The sequence below is a fragment of the Hemiscyllium ocellatum genome, chromosome 15 (genome assembly GCF_020745735.1).
Source record: "Hemiscyllium ocellatum isolate sHemOce1 chromosome 15, sHemOce1.pat.X.cur, whole genome shotgun sequence".
Taxonomy (NCBI): domain Eukaryota; kingdom Metazoa; phylum Chordata; class Chondrichthyes; order Orectolobiformes; family Hemiscylliidae; genus Hemiscyllium; species Hemiscyllium ocellatum.
In genome coordinates this window covers 49,414,312-49,434,905 of record NC_083415.1, presented here as the reverse complement: position 1 = coordinate 49,434,905, position 20,594 = coordinate 49,414,312, and the positions used below count along the sequence as shown (strand labels likewise).

Below are 20,594 nucleotides of genomic sequence, written 5' to 3'. Positions count from 1 at the left end.
TGTGGCAATTTGCAGTTTCTGCTCTCTCTGAGGGAACTTGGGCAATTTTCTATTACAGGGATTATGTTGTTTATTGGAATAGCTTAAAGCAAATACAAATTTATTTATCAACACTAGCCATCTTTATCACTTTAGAATCTTACTTCATGAGAATTGTTTCATGTGATGGATGCAAATACATAATTTAGTGACACCACTAAGTAAACCCAGCTAAGTGTTGGCCTGATGACCATCTCAGGAAATTTCTGGTCAAAACATACTATGACTGTTTTATTGACAAGATTATAGGGGTGTGTTTCTGATAAAGAAAACAATTTAAGTTAACTATAAGTTTATTTTGGAAAGGCTGAGCTTCTGAAAAAGCTGCATATCAGATAAGTACAAAGTATTTTTCCTTATTCATTTCTGGGATGTTGGCATCGCTGGCTAGGCAGCATTTATTGCCCATCCCTAATTGACCAGAGAGCAATTAACAGTAAATCACATTGCTGTGGGTCTGGAGTCTCATGTAGGCCAGACTAAGTAAGGATGGAAAATTTCCTTCCCTAAAGGACATCAATGAATCAGATGGGTATATATATATATATGTATGTATGGTATATATAAATCCGGTAAAATACAAGATAGAACATTTATGTTTACCATCACCTAGTAAACTTTTATACCACTATACTTACAAATCACTCTTAGATAATATTACTTTCAACATTATATCCAAATCAGAAAGAACTTTTTCTCCTACCCCTTAAAGTTGAGATCTTCGGTTTACGTGTAGCTGGAAGTTGAAATCAACAAACATATTTTAGAAATTTCTAATAGTTTTTGAAGGCCAGTGTTCTTACCACTTGGATTTCGCCCATTCCTGGTCTTGGGTCTTTTAGTGCATAGTTTCATTCTAATCCTTGGATTGACATCTGGCTCTCTGGATTTAGAATTGCTGTCATATTGTGCCTGCAAGGAGAGTAGCTGATCCTACATCTCAACTCATTTAACACAGACACTACAACACACTTTTCAGTTAACATATAAACTTAAAAAATCATTATAAAATTGCAATAAATTGCACAACATGCTATCTTATTTTAATTGTATGGATAGCAGTAACTATAAATTGTCTACTTAATTTTAAATACTTCCCTATTCTTAATTGCACAAAGTTCTATTATGCCAACTGACCTGGAATGAACCTTTTTCTCTTTGCTTGTACTAAAACTTAAAATAAATAAAATGTATTTGCTAGTATTTGATTCATATGTGAAACAGTTTATGCGATAAACAGTTTTACTTGAAAGCTAAAATATCATGCATATATGTAAATAAATTGTTAACACTTACATTTAGTATCAATTGTGATTGCAATTGTGAATGGGTTCCCCACTCTGCACTATTAACATTCTTGTGTAACTAATTGAAAATAATTCCCAGCACTAAAATACTGAGGTGCTGGTGGTTTTGAGCTGATAATTACCATAGTTTTTGACAGTAAAAATCTTAGAAGGTTACAACATTAACCACAAAAGGGGGTGTGATTAGTTTCCACTCATGTCACATGTTTTTCATTTTGGTTTAATAATTAGTTTCCCTTTTCCTAAAGCTGTTTATTTGTCTAACAAGTTTTATAGGTTAACATGTATGTGATGGAACTGACATCTGATGCAGCTCAATAAATGATGGTAGAGCAGCGGAAGGTAAAATGTGAACAATGTAATTGTTAACTCTTTTAATTATTGTCTTTGCTAAAATGTGAATGCAAGAATAACTGTTAAATGCTTTAAGTGCCTGTCAGATACTTTGCTGAGAATAATTTCTAGCCTAATGTTATGCAAGGTTGTGCTTATTTACCTTTACATTTTTTTTCCACCTGGCATTGTGGACCTACCTACACCAAATGGATTGCAATGGTTCACAAAGGCAGCTCATCTATCTCTACCTTCCTAAGGGCAATTAAGAATGGGCAATAAACAAAAAAAAGACAAAAAAAAGTGGAAAAGCAAGTTAAACCAAATCAGTGTCTCATCCACAGATTTAAATAGATTGCACTAATTGTATAACAGAAGAAACACAGAACACTATTACACAGGTCCAGCAGGTAATCAGGAAGGCTAATAAATGTTGGCCCTTGTTTCAAGGGGGTTGAAGTATTTATTCATTCACAGGATATAGGTGTCACCGGCCAAGCCAGTTTTTTTATTAACCATCTCTAATTGCCCAGTGGACAATCAGTGTCAACCACATTGCTGTGGTCTGGACTCACATGGAGGTCAGATCAGGTAAGGACTGCAGTTTCATTCCCTATAAGGCATTAGTGAACCACTTGGGATTTTCACGACAATCAGCAATGGTTTCATGATCATAACTAGATTCTTAGTTCCAGATTTTTGTTGAATTCAAATTCCACCATCTGCCAGGCAGGATTCAAACTATCCAGAACACTACCAGAGTCTCTGACTAGTGATAATACCACGAGGCAATCACCTTCCCTATGATTAAATAAGTAAGTACAGGTATCCTCTAAGTATAAGAGTAGGAAAGTCTCACTGCAATTGTACAAGTTACTGGTGAGATCACATCTGCAGTGTTTTGAGCAATTTTTGTCCCCTTAATTCAAGAAAGTTAAAAATCACACAACACCAGGTTATAGTTTAATTGGAAGCACACTAGCTTTCGGAGTGTCGCTCTTTCATCAGATGGTAGTCCAAAAGCTAGTGTGCTTCCAATTAAACCTGTTGAACTATATATAACCTGGTGTTGTGTGATTTTTAACTTTGTTCACCCCAGTCCAACACTGGCATCTCCAAATCATGACTATTTCAAGAAAGGTAGCATTTCATTGGAGGCAGTTCAGAAAAATTCATTCGGATGATCCTTGGTACAGAGAGATTGTCTTATGAGCAAAGATTAAACAGGTTGGGAGTCTACTCACTGGAGTATAGAAGAATGCAAAGTGATCTCATTGAAACATATTGGATTCTTAAGAGACTTGACAGAGAGAATGTTTTCCCTTGTGGGAGAGTCTAGGACCAGAGGGCATTGTCTCAGAATAAAGGGGTGCTAACTTAAGACTGAGATGAGGAGGAATTTCTTCTCTCAAAGGGTCTTTGAAACTCATTACCACAGAGAGCTACGGGGCAGACGCCTTGTGTATATTTGAGGCTGAGCAGATAGATTCTCAACCAGTTCGGGGAATTGAGGGTTATAGGGAAAATACAGGAAAGTGGATGTAGGGAATATCGAGGTGCGTGGGGAAGGGGGAGGTGTGTGGAAGTGAGGACTGCAGATGCTGGAGATCAGAGTCGAGAGTGCAGTGCTGGAAAATTCACAGCCAGTCAAGCAGCATCCAAGGAGCAGGAGAATCGATGTTTTGAGCTTCTTGCTGATGAAGGGCTTTTGCTTGAAATGCCGATTCTCCTGCCCCTCAGATGCTGCCTGACCGGCTGTGTTTTTCCAGGATCACACTGTCGACTGAGGAATGTTAGATCAGCCATGACCCTATTGAATGGCAGAGCAAGCCCGAGGGCTAAATGATTTACTTCTGTCCCTATTTCTTATGGTCTTAACATCTATGTTCCCTCTAGGTTTTCCTGCTGTTGTGCGTATCTCTGAAGTCATGCACTGAAGTAACCTTTGGACCTGAAAATCAATGCATCTTTTGACAACTGGATTGCACGAACTCTGAGTGTCTACAGTGCCAAGTGGCTTAGAGGGAACTTTGCCCATTCTATCTGCTTCCTTGAGTTTTGCTATTTAATTGATTGAGAAAGTGATGAAAGGTGTCTTTCATACTCAAGCATTAATTTTATATCTTTGAGCTTCAGAGATATTTAACCAATGATATCCATCTACAATTGACGGTTCCCGATTGCTGGTATAAGAAATCTATGTTTAATATTGAATAGGACTGTTCAAAAATGAAGATAACAGTAATTCCATAGCACTGATATTTTATTCATCACAAAACATGATAACACACCTTAATGTTCAAATTCTTGTACACTTTGTCTTCATTGTCACTCATTTTTAATCCATCTTTAGGGCTTGATACAATCTGTGTCTTGTCTTTAATGGATGCATCCACACTCACCACCTTTTCGACTGTTTCATAAGAGTATGAATTGTCCTGGGAATTTCCACTTGCTAGATTATTGTGAGTGTGTTGCTTCTCTGCTGGCTCTTTGAATCTTGGTTTCTCGGACTCAAATTGTATGGATAGTTTACTTCTGTCAGTGGACCAAGATGGCGATTTGATTTTACTGTAATCTGATAAATCCAAAGGTTTCTCCACAGAGCTATCAACCATTTCATCAGTCTTTGTGCAGAGAAGAGATGGATCCTTTCCTTCTCCTTCATGTTTTTCCCTTGTCATGACTGGCTGCTCGAAAAGGTGTCTACTTCTTCTCCAGTCTTTAGAAAAATTACATACCTCCCTGCAGTCAGGATAAGGAAATTGTTATAATGACATCTGGTCAATTAATATCAATGTTATGGTATTCAGATAATACTATTCAGTTTATCTCCATATTTATATTCTATGATCAGCTTTTAAAATCTGTGCATTCCAACATTTTAGTTCCATAGAATCATGGAATCCCTACAGTGTGGAAGCAGGCCATTCAGCCCATTGACTCCATACCGACCTTCCAAAGAGCATCCCACCCAGACCCCCCTCCACCCTATCCCTGTACTTCCTATGTCTAATCCACCCAGCCTGCACATCACAGGGGGAATTTACCATTGCCAACCCACCTGACCTGCACTTCCTTGGAGTGTGGGAGGAATTTGGAGCACCTGGCGGAAACCCACACAGAAATGGAGAGAACCTCAAACTCCTCATATAGTCACTCGAGGCTGGAATCGAACCCAGTCACTGACCCTCAGGGGACCATTAAAAATAATGGTTAAGAACTGGCTCCAGAGGTCGTGCTCTTATTTACAACCGATTTTATTTTGACAGTGAGTCAATGCGGGGATTGGAGCAGGTGCAATGGAGATGGGATCAGAAAGTGACTCCCACTTGTGGACATCCCAGCAGAATGGAAACCATTTTTTTCTATAACAAGGTCTCTAACCTGCAATGTGACTGTGAACCTGAAATGATGTTGTAATTACTCTTGAATGGTATCTGTAGAACTATCAAGTTGTCATGTTATTTAAGCAGCCAGCCATTTTAAATGCATAAATTAATTATCTGTGCCTGTAGTGTGTGAGAATTGATTAAAACTGTTGTAGCAGTTTCAATTGTGATTACCAACAATACCTTAAGTGTTATAATTTTAACATTCTCAATGTTTGCCCCCCAAAAATGCAGTGCGGTTTATATAAGTTCCCAGATTTATTGACAGCTCCAAATGGCCATGGAAAGTCTTGCTCCCTTTAATGTGAGGGTGTGAACACAAATTTTCTAATCTGCCAATGATATGTACTGAGTGAGTTGGTGTGGCTTGGGGCTTGAATTGGTACTAAGTTGGCATAATAGTCAAAAGAGTTGCAGAGATGGTTGGAGAACATGGGCTGGCACAGAGGTATTAGGAACTTAAAAAAACATCAGGGCTGAAATTAAGAGAACCAATGCGTCATGCGAACAATTTGCCGTGGAAGCCTCTGTGGCCACCTTGTGCATCCAGGGGGAGGGTGGCCTGACTCCATCCCATATCTGACCCCCAGAATTAAAATTGCAAGATTTGAAGTACTTGTTCCCCAAGAAAGTGCACCGCGTTGAGAAATTTCCTGACTCAAATTGCAAGTCTGGCCCAGTTGTCTATTATGCAGGTACACAATTGTTTTGATGCCTTGTCACAGGCACTATTTAGCTATCCTTTGAAGGTGCCTGGGAGACCGATCCCTAAATGTCACTCCTTGAATAATTTATTCAAATGTTTATTAAAAAGTAGCCACTTGGCATCTTTTGTTGCCGACCTCCTGTAGCAATATGAAATGTTACATACTCGTGCTGCCTATGTTCATAGCTTTTCATACTGGACTGTGCCGTAGCAGCATCTCTCTCCGGTGTATGGCATGATCCAGCACCAGCACGCACCACTGCTATCGTTCCATGCAATTGGTTCGATATTCTTTGGGGATGCTAGAATCAAGAATGACTGTCTTCAAGAGTAGTTCTGAATGAATGCTTATTGCAGCAACACAATTGCAGTTAATAAGCAAATTAATTTGTGCCAGTAGAACAGGATACCCTTAAAAGTTTAATATTGTCTAGATTCACAGCATGGTTCCAATTCCTGTAATGGCTGTGGTGGTTCATAGAGACTTGTCACCTTACCAAACCATTCATATCCAATTTTCTCTGTCTAACAGAGAAAGATGTCTATAGTCTTTTTTGTGAACTTTGGCTGCATACCATCGTCTACATGTGTAGAGAATTCCTACAATGTAGAAATAGGCTATTCTGCTCATTAGTCCACACTGACCTTCCAAAGAGCATCCCATCTGGACCTACCCCTCTCTCCTATTCCTATAACCCGAAATTTCCCTTGGTTAATTCACTTAACCTGCATATCTTTGGACTGTGGAAGGAAACCAGAGCACCCAGAGGAAACCCGCGCAGACATGGGGAGAATGTGCAAAAGCCACACAGGCAGTCGTCCGTGGCTGGAATTGAACCCATGATCCTAATGCTGTGAGGCATGCAGTGCTAACCATACCATGCCACCCGGTATGCTTAATAGTATCATATTCCCATAGTGAGTACTACATTGTTTTAACCATGAGACATGGTACCTTTGTGTGAGTGGACAAATAATCCTAGCAGCCTGAACCACTAGCACTGAGATAATGAACACAACTAACGGCTGTGAATTTGGATTCAGTATTTAAACTACTGGAAATGAAGTCAAAGTTAGTATCAATATTTATGTTAATACTCCCTTTCGTTTTGTTCAAAAATATTAAAAAGAATGATCGATGAACTTTGAATGAGCAGCTGATTGTCCTTGAAAGGTTTATCTTTGTCTGGTCAGAACATTGACTTTTGAAGAGAATTTTAAAAAAGTGACCACAAACATTTTGCCTGTGAAAAATCCCTGCGGTTTCAAAACTGTCCTTTAGCAGAGGAAACTTATTACAGTATCCTTACTCCATTCTGGACTACATGTAACATCAACATGTCACTGTGCTTGACAATTAATACTTGATAGAGTCAGAGTCATAGAAATGTACTGGACGGAAACAGACCCTTTGGTCTAACTTGTCCATGCCGACCAGATATTCTAATCTAATCTAGTCCCATTTGCCAGCACTTGGCCCATATCCCTCTAGACCCTTCCTATTCATATACCCATCCAAATGCCTTTTAAATGTTGTCATTGTACCAGCCTTCACCAATTCCTCCAACAGCTCATTCCACACACGTACCACCCTCTGTGTGAAAATGTTGGTCCTTAGGTCTCTTTTAAATATTTCCCCTCTCACCCTAAACCTATGCCTTCTAGCTGTGGACCCCCCGCCCCCAGGGAAAAGATCTTGTTTATTTACCCTATCCATGCCCCTCATGATTTTATCAACCATTTATAGTACAAAACTATTTACTTCTGACTGATTAATTGTTGCAATTTCTAAACATTTTCCATTTCCCACATAAAAATAATCACTGCAATTAAAAATAATTGCATGGATTGTTGTCAGATGATTCAACATGGTAGGGTGGTATCTAAGTGTAAATACGACTTATTAACTTTTGCATCCGATTTAATAAAGGGTTAGCGATCTTGCCTGCTGAAACTGGGTGAGTGAATGGGCTTTGGTTCTTGATCCTGGCCTCCTTTAGCTTGACATTTCACAGGGGCCTGTAGGCTTACTACGTTTCATGCTGGCTTTGGGCTAGAAACTGTCAGACGCTGGGTAACTGACTCACGAGTATAAAGGTTTACCACGTCTCTCACTGGGAACCATCAGTTTGAGACTGACGATACCTGTCTCGTCCCTCTGCTGCCTGACTTTCATCATGACTTGAAATCTGGGTTGAAGAGCCTGAGGTAACTTCTTTTGGATTTAATTAGATGCTATTTATAAGGGATGTGTGCTCTCAGTCTGTAATCTTGTATTTTTTTTAAATTATTGTAGTGAAACATAAAGGAAATGGTTAAAACTGAATCATTTAGATTATGTTTTGCCTTAATTTCCAAAGGTATGTGAGCTTGCAATGTAGCAAAAACAAAGGCCCAAATTCTGCTCTGGACCATTGTTAAGCAAATCTCATGCAGAAGTTATACTTTATGTTGTCAATCAAAATGCATAAAAAATTTAAACAATACATAATGGACAAAATCAACCATCATCAATAACATTATGTCATTGACTTTGTAAAACTGTTTGCTCTTTGACTTGTATTTTAAATTGCTAGAAAGACAACAATTAGATAATTTCATACTTACCAAGTCAAATAATGGTATCTCGGATACATTTTGGCAAACAGACCTTTTAGGGGCAGTGGAGCTATCTAAAAGTGAAATGAAAATAAGCAAATATTAAGATCTGGAACGAAGTTTTCACCTCATTGTGCAAAATATACAAATGTGCACAAAAAGATGTCTAAAAATCCATTTGCTTCCCTTATTCTCAACTTCAATGTGTACCTATGACAGCACTATTAGCTGTAGTGCATGAACAACACTCTTGCTTGGGAGTTTGAAGGATATTGGTTCAAGTTGTATTTTGGAGATGTTAGCAAAAAGACTAGGCCAACACCTAACTGACACAATGAGGAAGGGTTGCTGTACTTCTGTGAGGTGGGGAAGGGAAATAACAAGGTGCAATCTGTCTTTGGGAATAAGAAAAATGACTTGATAGGTTTTTCTGAACACCAGAATAGAGTCCCTAATACAGTCCCCTGCAAGTTTAAGAAATCCACATCTAGGTGAACATTGTAGCAATGATTGACATTTTCATTGAAAGTTCCATGCTGTTTGTTTATATATAACTCTAATCGTCATTTACACAAGCAACATGCTCTGCTTTAAAAAAGCAATAGTACTTGGTATAACTGAGCAATTGTTCTGATGAGGTGATGAATGTAGCTATGCTTATGTACAGTAATGCAAAAAGGGATCACTGTCTACTCGCTCGGGGTGTCACATGCTTTCTCATCAATGCTGAAAACATTCACAGGTGTTCACGGCTATCTACAATCTTTGTGGAATTTATTTTCTCCTCTTCCTGAAGGTGCTGAAAACCTAAGGTTAAAAAATACTCCTTTTTTTTGTTTAACCTGTATTTTGTGATAAATATGTGCAGAGAGTTTGACTGCTTTTGCCTGGCTATTAAGTGAACGCGGTGTAGCAGGCAAGGTCCATGTGTGCTGATAACCTTCTGTATCACACAAATGGGGCTGAATGTTCCCATTTTTAAGAGTTTGTCGAGTGAAATTTGTTGTGTCTGGTCTATCATAACTTGGAGCGATTCTTCTCACACATCTCCCACTCTTAAGTCTGGAAGAATCAGTAGAAGTAGGAATGGTGGAGGCCATCTGCCTTTGTTGTTCAATAAGATCATGGCTAATCTGCCCAGGCTTCAACTCCTCTGCCCACTCAGCTCCTCAGAATGCTCAACTCTTCATTATTTCAATGATCTGTCAACCCCTCTTTAAATTCTTTCAGTGATCTAGCCTCCATAACCATAACTAGTGGAAATATTTATCAACATCTACCCTGTCAAGCTTCCTTAGAATCTTAAATGTTCCAATTACATCACCCCTCATTCTTCTAAACTCTAATGAATAAAGTCCTAAACTGTTTAGCTGTTCTTGATAAGTGAACCCCTTCATCCCTGGAATCAGCCGATTAATGTCTTTTGAAATACCTTCAATGCCAGTCCATCCTTTCTTATGGACAGAGACCAAAACTACACAATATTCCAAGCATGGTCTCACCAACATCATGTACAGTTGTAGCAAGCTTTCCTTATTTTTCAATCCAATTGCTTAGCAATAAAAGCCTAAATTCATTTTGTCTTCTTAATTGCTAGCCACATCTGAATGTGTTTTTGTGCTTCATGCAGAAGAACACCCAGACCCTTCTGCCCAATACAGTTTTTAAGATTCTCTCTCTTCATTTAAATAAATCTGCATTTTGATCGCTTCTGATCAAAATACATGACCTGACAGTTTCCTCCATTAAACTCTATCTGCCAATTTTTTTGCTCAATCACTCAAAATTTCTATATCTGCTTGCACAACCACCTCATTAATTTTGCAACTGGGCTTCTGGTGCCTTTCTTAGGGAATGGTATGGCTCAAGAAGCCAGCAGTGGCCTGCTCTGCGAGGACCTGACAACGTTCATGCAACTGGCATCATATTTGAAGCTTAGCTGCACATCACGTGAGATGGTGTAAACCAAGTACAACACCTCACATTGTGGCACATGGAGTCGTGGACAGGAATACAGTCTTTTTTCCAGCTGACTGCCGCAGGAAGCCACACACCACCAAACAGTCTGGACACAAATTCAAAGTCCAAATCAGTGCTGTGTCCCAGGTGAAGCAATGCAGGAAAGTCAGTGATGTTCCACACTTTACATAGATAGGCACTACCATTGAATCTCTGTTACATCAGTCATTGAGCTCCTTTCAGCCTACCTCTGCCATTGCACACATCACCAAAGCTCATTGACTACAACTCTCAGTATTGCATGCATCAAATCCATGCAATACCTCTTATTCATTGCATCCCCCCAAAATACATCTCAGTGCTTCCTACTCAATCACTAGGGACACTTCACTACCTCCCCTGCTTGTGCATCACCGATAATGGGCCAATGAAGTAAGTACTTAAGCCAAACGCATCAGTTGGGGTATGATGGCTACAACTGCATCTAGTATGACATCCAAATTCAAGTTTTAATCTGTTCACAAAAGGAAAAAAAAAATCCAGCAAATTACTCCATTCACTTTGCATGCCATGTCAACCATTTTTATTGACTTTCAATCCCTAATGGTAAGGTTTCAGGTTTGTTTCAGTGTGAGCGACTTGCCAATTCCACTTACCACACACAAATTACCCCATCCTTCATGTTTTCTTCTGTGATGCTATCCCTTTGATCTCTAGACTTCTCAGTCTTCCTCCTTTTATGCAATTATTAATGAACTGTCCTTGTCTTTGTTGGCCCTGCCCCCTTCCAATGTACTGTGACCTGTTTGAAACATCTCCACACTTTCCTGTGTTCCCAGTCGCCTTCTATTCATTTTGAGGTTCCATTCTTTCCCTGTCACCATTCGCTTATCAACCCAATTCAAGGAAGCCCAACCATGGAGTTGCCTGCTTTTGCCAGGACTCTGTGGACTGCCCCCGACCATGACTGACCAAAGCCTTGGAATTGACCATAGCCCATCTCCCTGTAAGGGCAACTCCAAGCAAGCATGATCCATACCTGAAGTGATTTCTTCACAACACCTTGACTGATCTACCGTAATTAGCAGACTGGTAGCACTTGATCTACAAACTGTGGCCCAAACCTTGGACTCCAAGGATATGGATACCCCACGTACCCTGACCTGTGAGATTTAGCATGAGACGACTTTATGGATATCTGAAGCACTTACTTATGAGGTTGAACTTCTGATGTTCAAACTAGCCTCTTGCTGAAACTTAATGTGTTCAAGATGTAAATTAATTAAATAAGTTTATACATTTTATGAGATTATTCCAGGATAACATGAAATAAGATTATTGCAAAAATCAACAGAAAATGATTAAAAATTTAAATTAATAATTTCGTTGGAAGAATGGAGGCATTTTTCCAACCATGGTAGAACTGCTGAAACTCAATACCAACATTCACCACAGCTGATGACATTCAATCATTCCAAATGAGCCATATCATTCAGAAACTAAATTAATAGTTTAAAGTAAGCATGTATTAGTTATTAGATACATTCAAGAACCACTGTACCTTCTGTAAAAGGCTTAGACTGTTGCTTAAGGCTCTGATGTTCCTGCATAGAACTGAATGAACAATCCAAACTTTGTTTCCTTTTAATATTCAAGGGTGATTCTGAAGGTGTGGCATTGTCTGACAAAGAACGGCCTCCTCTTGGATACACTTGACTTTGCCTAGCACTGTCAAATTTCAAAAGGAAAACAGGCACAAATTCATTACAGGACATTCAAAAGAAAAAAAAGTGCTATTACTATCAAACAATGATAAAGTTTCTTCATGCTCTTCCCATATACTGTTGTAGAAAGACTGGGGTAATTAGTAATCAAATTTGTCTGGCTGAGTACTAATGAGATTAGGTTGAACAACTTATTGATTTATGAAGTACACAATTGGACAGGATATAAAGTGGGTGGCTAGTCTAGTTTCGTCAGTTGTCACTGTGAATATTAAATTACATTGGTCCTCTTCAGTATGAATGTATTACAAAACAGAATATTCTGTGTATCAAGTCTGTACATGTTTGCTTTATTCCATGAGCTATTTGTCTTAGTCCACTGTTTGTCAAGCTTGCATATACTTTAATTTACCTTTATGACTTAACATGAAATGATATTATACAGTAATTATCTGATTGGCTTTATAGGCATACAAATCAACTTTTCTTTAGCAACGTTTCATTTGGGAGAGAACTCCATAGTCAAATAACTGCCTATGTAAGCATTTTCTAAACTCCTCATTTATCTCTTCTGCTACCATTATGCAACTGCAGCGATGAGTCACAATTTACTCTTACATATCTCTGTGCACCAAAGTGACGTGTACTGCAGCAAACACAAGTTGCAAAAGGATGGGAGATTGGTTTACCTCCGATACTGAGCCAGCTGGTAACTTAGTCTTCTGTGGGAACCTTGATAAACACACTTTACCTAGCTCTGTGGCATTCTTCCACAATTTTCTTTGCACATTTTCTTAGTGACCATTTGTGGTCTTTTTAATGGCAACATTTGTATGGTTCACTGTCCAGAAAATTAAGTTTTAAATATCACCAGTCAGTAAAAATTGGAAGAATGGAGGCATTTATCCATCCATGATAGAACTGCTTAAACTTAATGTCAACAGGCATGACAGTTGATGACATTTAGGCATTCCAAATGAGCCATATCGTTCAGTAATGTTCTGTAATATGAGTTGTTATAATCCTTAGTAGCAACTGAATATATCTGAGTTCATAGGAGTCTAACCATTTGATGTAAGGACAAATTTAGTTCACACTTCATGTGAATAAATAATTGTTTATATTGTAAATGTTTTGTAGGAAAATAAACGCCATTAAACCTCCGCATGGTAAGAACTTCTAAGAATATTTTGACATGGCTAATATAAAAAGGACCAATTATTTTACTCACTCCAAGGAATATTTTAGCTTTCTCAGTTCTTGGCGAAGCATTTTGTTTTCTTCTTTCAATCCGCTGATTTCATTTGCTGCAAAATGTCCAGCCAGAAGCAAGTAAGATACAATACTATGAAAAACCAAGTAGAAAATGTGGCAAATATAGAGATTTGGCATTCTTACTGAGAATGGAAATATGTTGAAGGCTTTGAAGTTGAGAATTTTCAAATTCCTGTTGTTTTTTCCTGGCCAGTTCCTGGGTGACTGTACACCTGTCACACAGACCTGCACGTAACCTAACATTAACTTTTGGTTAGTGTGTTACATTGATTTAAGGTATAAGATATATAAAGATCAGACTTGTGCAGAATATGATTGGATCAAGATTCCAAACAAGTATAACATAACTTTATTATCTTTGAATGTATGCCCTTAGAAATAAGTCACAGAACACCATAGCATTTTAATTGTTGACTTACAATGCTGCTTTTAATTATCTGACCATGCACAATCCTAAATTTCCTTCCTATCTGGATTTGTTACTTATTTTCTAAAGTATAGATCATCTTCTTATGTTTTCCTAAGCATATCAGATAACATTTTAAAGTTCATTTTGAAGAACTGGAAGAAGATAATGAGATATTCTCTCTCTGGGCAGCATGCTCATTACGTGAAGCTTCTGCCATGATCACTCTATGGTTCAAGACAAGGAGGCAGGCTCCAAGAACTACTTCAGTTGGTGCAAGGATTCAATCCAAGTGTTGACTTTACTCTGCACGACACTCTGGCCATTCTTGCCAAATGAGTTAACCGGTCCCACAGTGATCTTATCAACAAAGAATAACTGATCTGAATTAACATGAATCTTGGCTTATATTGTGCCTACCATTTTTCTTTACATTTATTAATGAAAGCTTGCCTAAATCATACTAATTCACAGACCATTAGATTTCATCCTAGGTTTCAGTCACACATGTCAGTAATCCATTATAGCCTTTGTTTGTGGGTGAATGTTTATGATTTGTGTAACATGTTCTCTAATCGTAAATTGAGTTCAGCCTGTACTTCATCTAAACAGTACCTGCACTATAAATCCTTTGCCTCTGATATAGTAAGTGATGCTGCATGCTTCATATTTAGAACTGAGAATACAAAGAGTTTTTAACGGAGGGTTAATGTTGTACTGAAGGCTTGTAAGCATTGGCTTGAAAGCACACACAAACTTTATTTTCTCAACTCACGTGAATTCTAACTGTGTTTAAACCAGAAACTCCTGTGCTGCAATCAACTACTGAGAATAAAAGGGCTCCATCTGATATGACTACACCCAATTCAAAGGGAAGGGCTATTTACTTTCTCTAACAACTCAAAATGTTTGTTTGTACTTGCTCATTAAAGCTAAGTCACATTCCATTTGGCACTTGGAACAAATCGGGCTCTAAATATTCTGCTTCAAAGCTGTACACAAAATGTAGCATAGCAACCAACTGCTTCTTTCAAAGAAAGGCTCAAAAGGTTTTCATCTGTCCTCTCTTCTCAGCATTGCTCCACAGTGTGATCCAGGGGCATAGTTGTGTTCTGGTCCCTCTTGTCTGGGGTTAGAGAGTATCGGGAGACGTCTGAACAATATGGGGCATTACAGCAAAGCCTGTCAAATAAAAATTGCACCAATAACAACTAAAACCTGTGTTTATGGAGCATCCTAAACTTGTAAAATTCCCTGAGACAATTCATTGTGAAACAAAGCTTATTACCAAGTCATACTTGAAGATATCTGGATCAGCAGACAAAGGCTTGTTAAAGGGAGATAGTTTCAGGAGTGCCATAAAGCGGGAGAAACAGATTGAGCATCAACAGGTCAGGCAGCATCTGTGGAGAGAGAAACAATCTAATGTTTCAAGTCCAATATGACTTCTTTGGAACTCTGCAGTTTGGAGCTTCCGATAAAGAGTCACTGGGTTCGAAACATTAATTATGTTTCTCTCTTCCCAGATTGTGTGTATTTTGGGATATTTTTTCAAAGATTTCAATGCAGCTTAGACACTTTAAAGTTTAAAGAAGTGCCTCACAGTTCAGGAAGCAAATTAGAAAGAGACTTGAAATATTTTTCCTTGTTTAAAGTTCTTCCTACCTGTTTTCCAAGTTCTTGACATTTTCATTCATTATCTTGTGCTGTTCCCTCAGTTGGTGGTTCTTGCTGAACAGCTCTTCCAATCTCTGTGCATCACTATGTAACATAGTCATAGAGTCATACAGCACGGAAACAGACCCTTCAGTCCAACCAGTCCAAGCCAAACATAATCCCAAACTAAACTAGTCCCACCTGCCTGTGCTTGGCCCATATTTCTTCAAACCTTTCCTATTTATGTACTTCTTCAAATGTCTTTTAAACATTATAATTGTACCCGCATCTACCACTTCCTCCAGAAGTTCATTCCACATACAAACTATTCTGTGTAAAAAATGTTTCCTCTCATGTCTTATTTTAAATCTTTCTCCCCTCACCTTAAAAATGTACCCCCTTAGTCCTGAAATCCCCCACCCTAAGGAAAAGATACCTGCTATTCATCTTATCTACAACCCTCATGATTTAAAAAAAAATAAAATATAATTTCCTACAGTGTGGAAACAGGCCCTTCAGCCCAAGTCCACACTGATCCTCCGAAGAGTAACCCATCCAGGTTATATAAATCTATATAAGGTCATTCTTCAATCTCCTACGCTCCAGTGAAATAGGTCCCAGCCTATTCAGTCTCTCATTATGACTCAAGACTTCACCTAAGGACTTCATCTAAAGAGAATAAGTGGTGTGCTACCCTACCTTATCAGATATATTACAAGAGTAAGGGAGATCTCAGACTCTGTTATCTTGCTAAGAATTCCCCTTGGTTACCAGGAGGAATGGGAGTAGGAAATGAGGACAGGCAGAGTAGCATCAAGCGAGGGGCAAGGAAGAGCAAGACAATTAAATGGAGGCTGCTTCAGCCCCACCACATGCTCCCCGCTCCCCCCCACAAGGAAACAAGGCGTCCTTTCTCCTCTGGATTGTTTCCACGAGGGTCAGCCACAGTGCTGTGTCTGAAAACCTTCATGTCCTTAGTCTCTCAGTCATACAGAAAGCTACCATTGCACGTACATTGGCAGTTTCCATACTTTCAGTGGAAATTGGCACATGAAGCCCATGTACTTCACAAAAACAAGGTCTAATCCAGTAGAACGTGAGCAGCAAATGTACAGGTACATTGTTACTTGCACATTCCCCTCTAATTCAAAAGTCACTTTGACTTGGAATTGTCGCTGTCTCAAAATTGATATTGGGGAGGCAATGGCGATGGTATTATGGTTAGACTATTAATCCTGAAACTCAGCTAATGTTCTGGGGATCTGGGTTCAAATCACACCATGGAAAATGGTAGAATTTGAATTGAACAAAGGATCTGGAATTAAGGGTCTAACGATGACTTTAAATCATTGTAAATGTGGAAAAACCCTTCCGGATTCGCTAATTCAGGAAAGAAATTGCTGGCCTTACCTGGTCTGGCCTACATATGTCTCCAGACCCACAGCAATGTGGTTGACTCTTAACTGCCCTCTGGGCATTTAGGGATGGGCAATAAATGCTGGCCTAGCCAGTGACACTCTCATTGTGTGATTGAATGATAAAAAATGCAACAGCAGTATGAATGCTCTCACACCAAACAGACTGCCCCAGTTTAGCAAGGCACTTGTCTAGCAGCACCTGTGGCCAGTGCTGAGCAAATAACGAACAAATAATGATAGCCTTTGAATGCTTAAACTTCAGGCATCTGACTGAATTTCTTCACCAAGTTTAAATTATGCTAATCAGCACTGAGAACCAAAACTGTCTGCTAAACTTGACTTTTAAACAGGTGACTCTTACTTGTACAGCACACAGTTACTGCCCACTTTCACCTCTTTTAAAAAATAATGCCTTGAGCATTCAATATGTTGACATTTTATCTTTTATTATCGTAATTCTAACAATACTTCTTATATAAACAGAAAACTGAATGGAAAATCAAGAGTTTGGAATTGATCCCACTCATAAAGAAGACTCGTGCAACTTACTCACACCGATGTGTGGGAAATCCAGCTGTGCAGCTGGATATGATAGTAGCTTCATAAAAATGGATTCAGCCTAAGTGCTGAGATATAACCTTTTTTTGGCTTTAAGGGAAAACAAGTATTTTCAAAAGAACTGAGATTCAAAAGATTTTTCCTGAATTCCCTGTTGGATTTACTAGTAACTATCCTACTATTCCAGTCTTCTTCTGAAGTTCAAACATCTTCCCTACGTTGACCCTGTGTTAAATTCTACTTTCTATCCAGTGTTACATTCCTCATTGGTAAATTGCAAATCAAAATAACTACATTTACCTCCAAATAAGAAATCACCAACAAGATTCCACTTCTTGCAGCTTTTACTTTAACATAAGTTATGCATGAACTAACAGCAAATTATATTTCAAATAAGAAGGTATATTTCCCATTCAATACAGCAGCATCTGAAGAACAGGAAAATTGACGTTTCGGGCAAAAGCCCTTCATCAGGTGCAGAGGCAGGGTGCCTGCAGAGTGGAGAGACAAATGAGAGTGTGGTGGGGGTGGGGAGAAAGAAACATAGAGTACAATAGGTGAATGGGGGTGGGGATGGGGGTGATAGGTCAGAGAGGAGGGTGAGGGAAGGTAGCAAAGAGTACAATAGGTGAATGGGGGTGGGGATGGAGGTGATAGGTCAGAAAGGAGGGTGGGGGAAGTCTCCTTCGAATCCTCCCACTTCCTCCAGACCAAAAGGGTAGCCATGGACACCCGTATGGGCTCCAGCTATGCCTCTCTCTTTGTTGGCTACGTAGAACAGTCAATCTTCCGTGGTTACACCGACACCACTCCCCACCTCTTCCTCCGCTACATTGATGACTGCATTGGAGCCACCTCATGCTCCCGCAAGGAGGTTGAGCAATTCATCAACTTCACCAACACATTCCGCCCCGACCTTAAATTCACCTGGACCATCTCTGACCATCCCTCCCCTTCCTGGACCTCTCCATTTCCATTAATGACGACCGACTTGACACTGACATTTTTTACAAACCCACCAAATCCCACAGCTACTGGATTACACCTCTTCCCACCCTACCTCCTGCAAAAATGCCATCCCGTATTCCCAATTCCTCCGCCTCCTCCGTATCTGCTCCCAGGAAGACCAGTTCCACCATAGAACGCACCAGATGGCCTCCTTCTTTAGAGACAGCAATTTTCTTTCCCACGTGGTTAAAGATGCCCTCCAACGCATCTCATCCACATACTGCACCTCTGCCCTCAGACCCCACCCCTCCAACCTTAACAAGGACAGAACACCCCGGTGCTCACCTTCCATTCTATCAACCTTCGCAAAAACCACATCATCCAACGACATTTCCACCACTTCCAAACGGATCCCACCACCAGAGATATATTTCCCTCCCCACCCCTTTCCGCCTTCTGCAAAGACCGTTTCCTCCGTGACTACCTGGTCAGGTCCACGCCCCCCAACAACCCACCCTCCCTTCCTGGCACCCTCCCTGCCACCGCAGGAATTGCAAAACCTGCGCCCACACCTCCTCCTTCACCTCCATCCAAGGCCCTAAAGGAGCCTTCCACATCCATCAAAGTTTTACCTGCACATCCACCAATATCATTTATTGTATCCGTCTCTCCTGATGTAGTCTCCTCTACATTGGGGAGTTTGAATGCCTTCTAGCAGAGCGCTTTAGGAAACATCTCTGGGACACCCGCACCAATCAACCACACCACCCTGTTCCCCAACATTTCAACTTCCCCTCCCACTCTGACGAGGACATGCAGGTCCTGGGCCTCCTCCACCGCCACTCCCTCACCACCTAACGCCTGAAGGAAGAACGCCTCATCTTCTGCCGCAGAGCACTTCAACCCCAGGGCAAAAATGTGGATTTCATCAGTTTCCTCATTTCCCCTTCCTCACCTCACCCCAGCTCCAGCCTTCCAGCTCAGCACTGCCCTCATGACCTGTCCTACCTGCCTATCTTCCTTCCCTCCTATCCACTCCACCCTCCTCTCTGACCCACCACCTCCATCCCCTCCCCCATTCACCTATTGTACTTTATGCTCCTTTCTCCACACCCCCAACCCCCTCTTATTTATCTCTCCACTCTGCAGGCACCCTGCCTCTGTTCCTGATGAAGGGCTTTTGCCCAAAATGTCAATTTTCCTGCTCCTCGGATGCTGCCTGACCTGCTGTGCTTTTCTAGCACCACTCTAATCTAGACTCTGGTTTCCAGCATCTGCAATCCTTTTTTTCCCATTCAATAGTCAATCCAACAAAAATGCATCTTATGCAACCACAAGAATTCACATTCACAGAACTGTATTTATTTCCTGGAGCTCCTGTCTCTGTTTCTGTCACACCTGCTCCATGTGCCTGCAGCTTCGGCAGATAACACACAGTGTGTGCAGCAAGCAAGCAGCCCTGGGTCAAAGTTGATGGGGAATAGTTATAACTGATATCCAGAAACTTACATGGAGCATCAAGGGCAGATTCCTATAACAGTCAAGAGGCTTGGAACAGTCAGGTATTCAGTCGAGGTGTGTGCAATCAGGGGTCCATGTGTATACAGACCAGGGAGAAGGTCATGGTGAGTCTGTTGGCTCTGTAACAGCAAGTCCAGAGATAATGCAGTTGGGGAGTTATATACCAACAGCTGAAAATGTGTTGCTGGAAAAGTGCAGCAGGTCAGGCAGCATCCAAGGAACAGAAGATTCGATGTTTCAGGCATAAGCCCTGCACATTTTCAGCTCTGATCTCCAGCATCTGCAGTCCTCACTTTCTCCTCGAAGATATATACCAACAGCCAGGGATCAGTGCACATTTCAGTCAGGGTTGTCTGACCATGTCAGTCAAGGAGGAGGGTAGCAGTAGGTTAATTGGATCCATTCACAGAAACTAAGAGGGGAATGGGAGGAAGGTACATCCATTGCAATGGGACTGAGCCTCAGCAATATGGTCCTTGAGACTGTAGGCTCTGGGCAATGGGTCCTGTAACATTGTGAAGTTGGAGGGGAGGAGCAGCAGGATTTGTTGGGGGCATATAGTAAAATATGGCTGGGAGGGGATGTCTTGTGGGAGGGGGCTCTCCACTGTTAGGAACACTCTGGCTCAAAGGGGGAGCAGTGAATGATTGTACCAGCCCACTGCCACCTCACATGCCAGGGCTGAGCAGGGAAGGTAGGTAGGTGGAGACAAATGTAAATAAATTGGGTAAGTGTGAAACCTGTAGTGGTTGGC

General features: G+C 40.4%; 1 protein-coding gene across 3 annotated transcripts in view; it reads right to left on the bottom strand.

Moving 5' to 3' along the window:
* rbbp8l (retinoblastoma binding protein 8-like) overlaps nucleotides 1-20,594 on the bottom strand; it is a 127,025-nt gene that overhangs the window by 68,437 nt on the left and 37,994 nt on the right. The window contains exons 4-11 of one of the 3 annotated variants that reach the window (XM_060836105.1): nucleotides 15,405-15,500; nucleotides 13,457-13,569; nucleotides 13,290-13,365; nucleotides 11,896-12,062; nucleotides 8,385-8,449; nucleotides 5,943-6,079; nucleotides 3,971-4,424; nucleotides 843-951 (exon numbers count right to left, since the gene is read on the bottom strand). In XM_060836105.1, coding sequence (XP_060692088.1) covers nucleotides 843-951; nucleotides 3,971-4,424; nucleotides 5,943-6,079; nucleotides 8,385-8,449; nucleotides 11,896-12,062; nucleotides 13,290-13,365; nucleotides 13,457-13,569; nucleotides 15,405-15,500 — 1,217 coding nt within the window. The remainder of the gene's footprint in view (nucleotides 1-842; nucleotides 952-3,970; nucleotides 4,425-5,942; nucleotides 6,080-8,384; nucleotides 8,450-11,895; nucleotides 12,063-13,289; nucleotides 13,366-13,456; nucleotides 13,570-15,404; nucleotides 15,501-20,594) is intronic. The other 2 variants (XM_060836106.1, XM_060836107.1) reach the window with 2 other exon arrangements.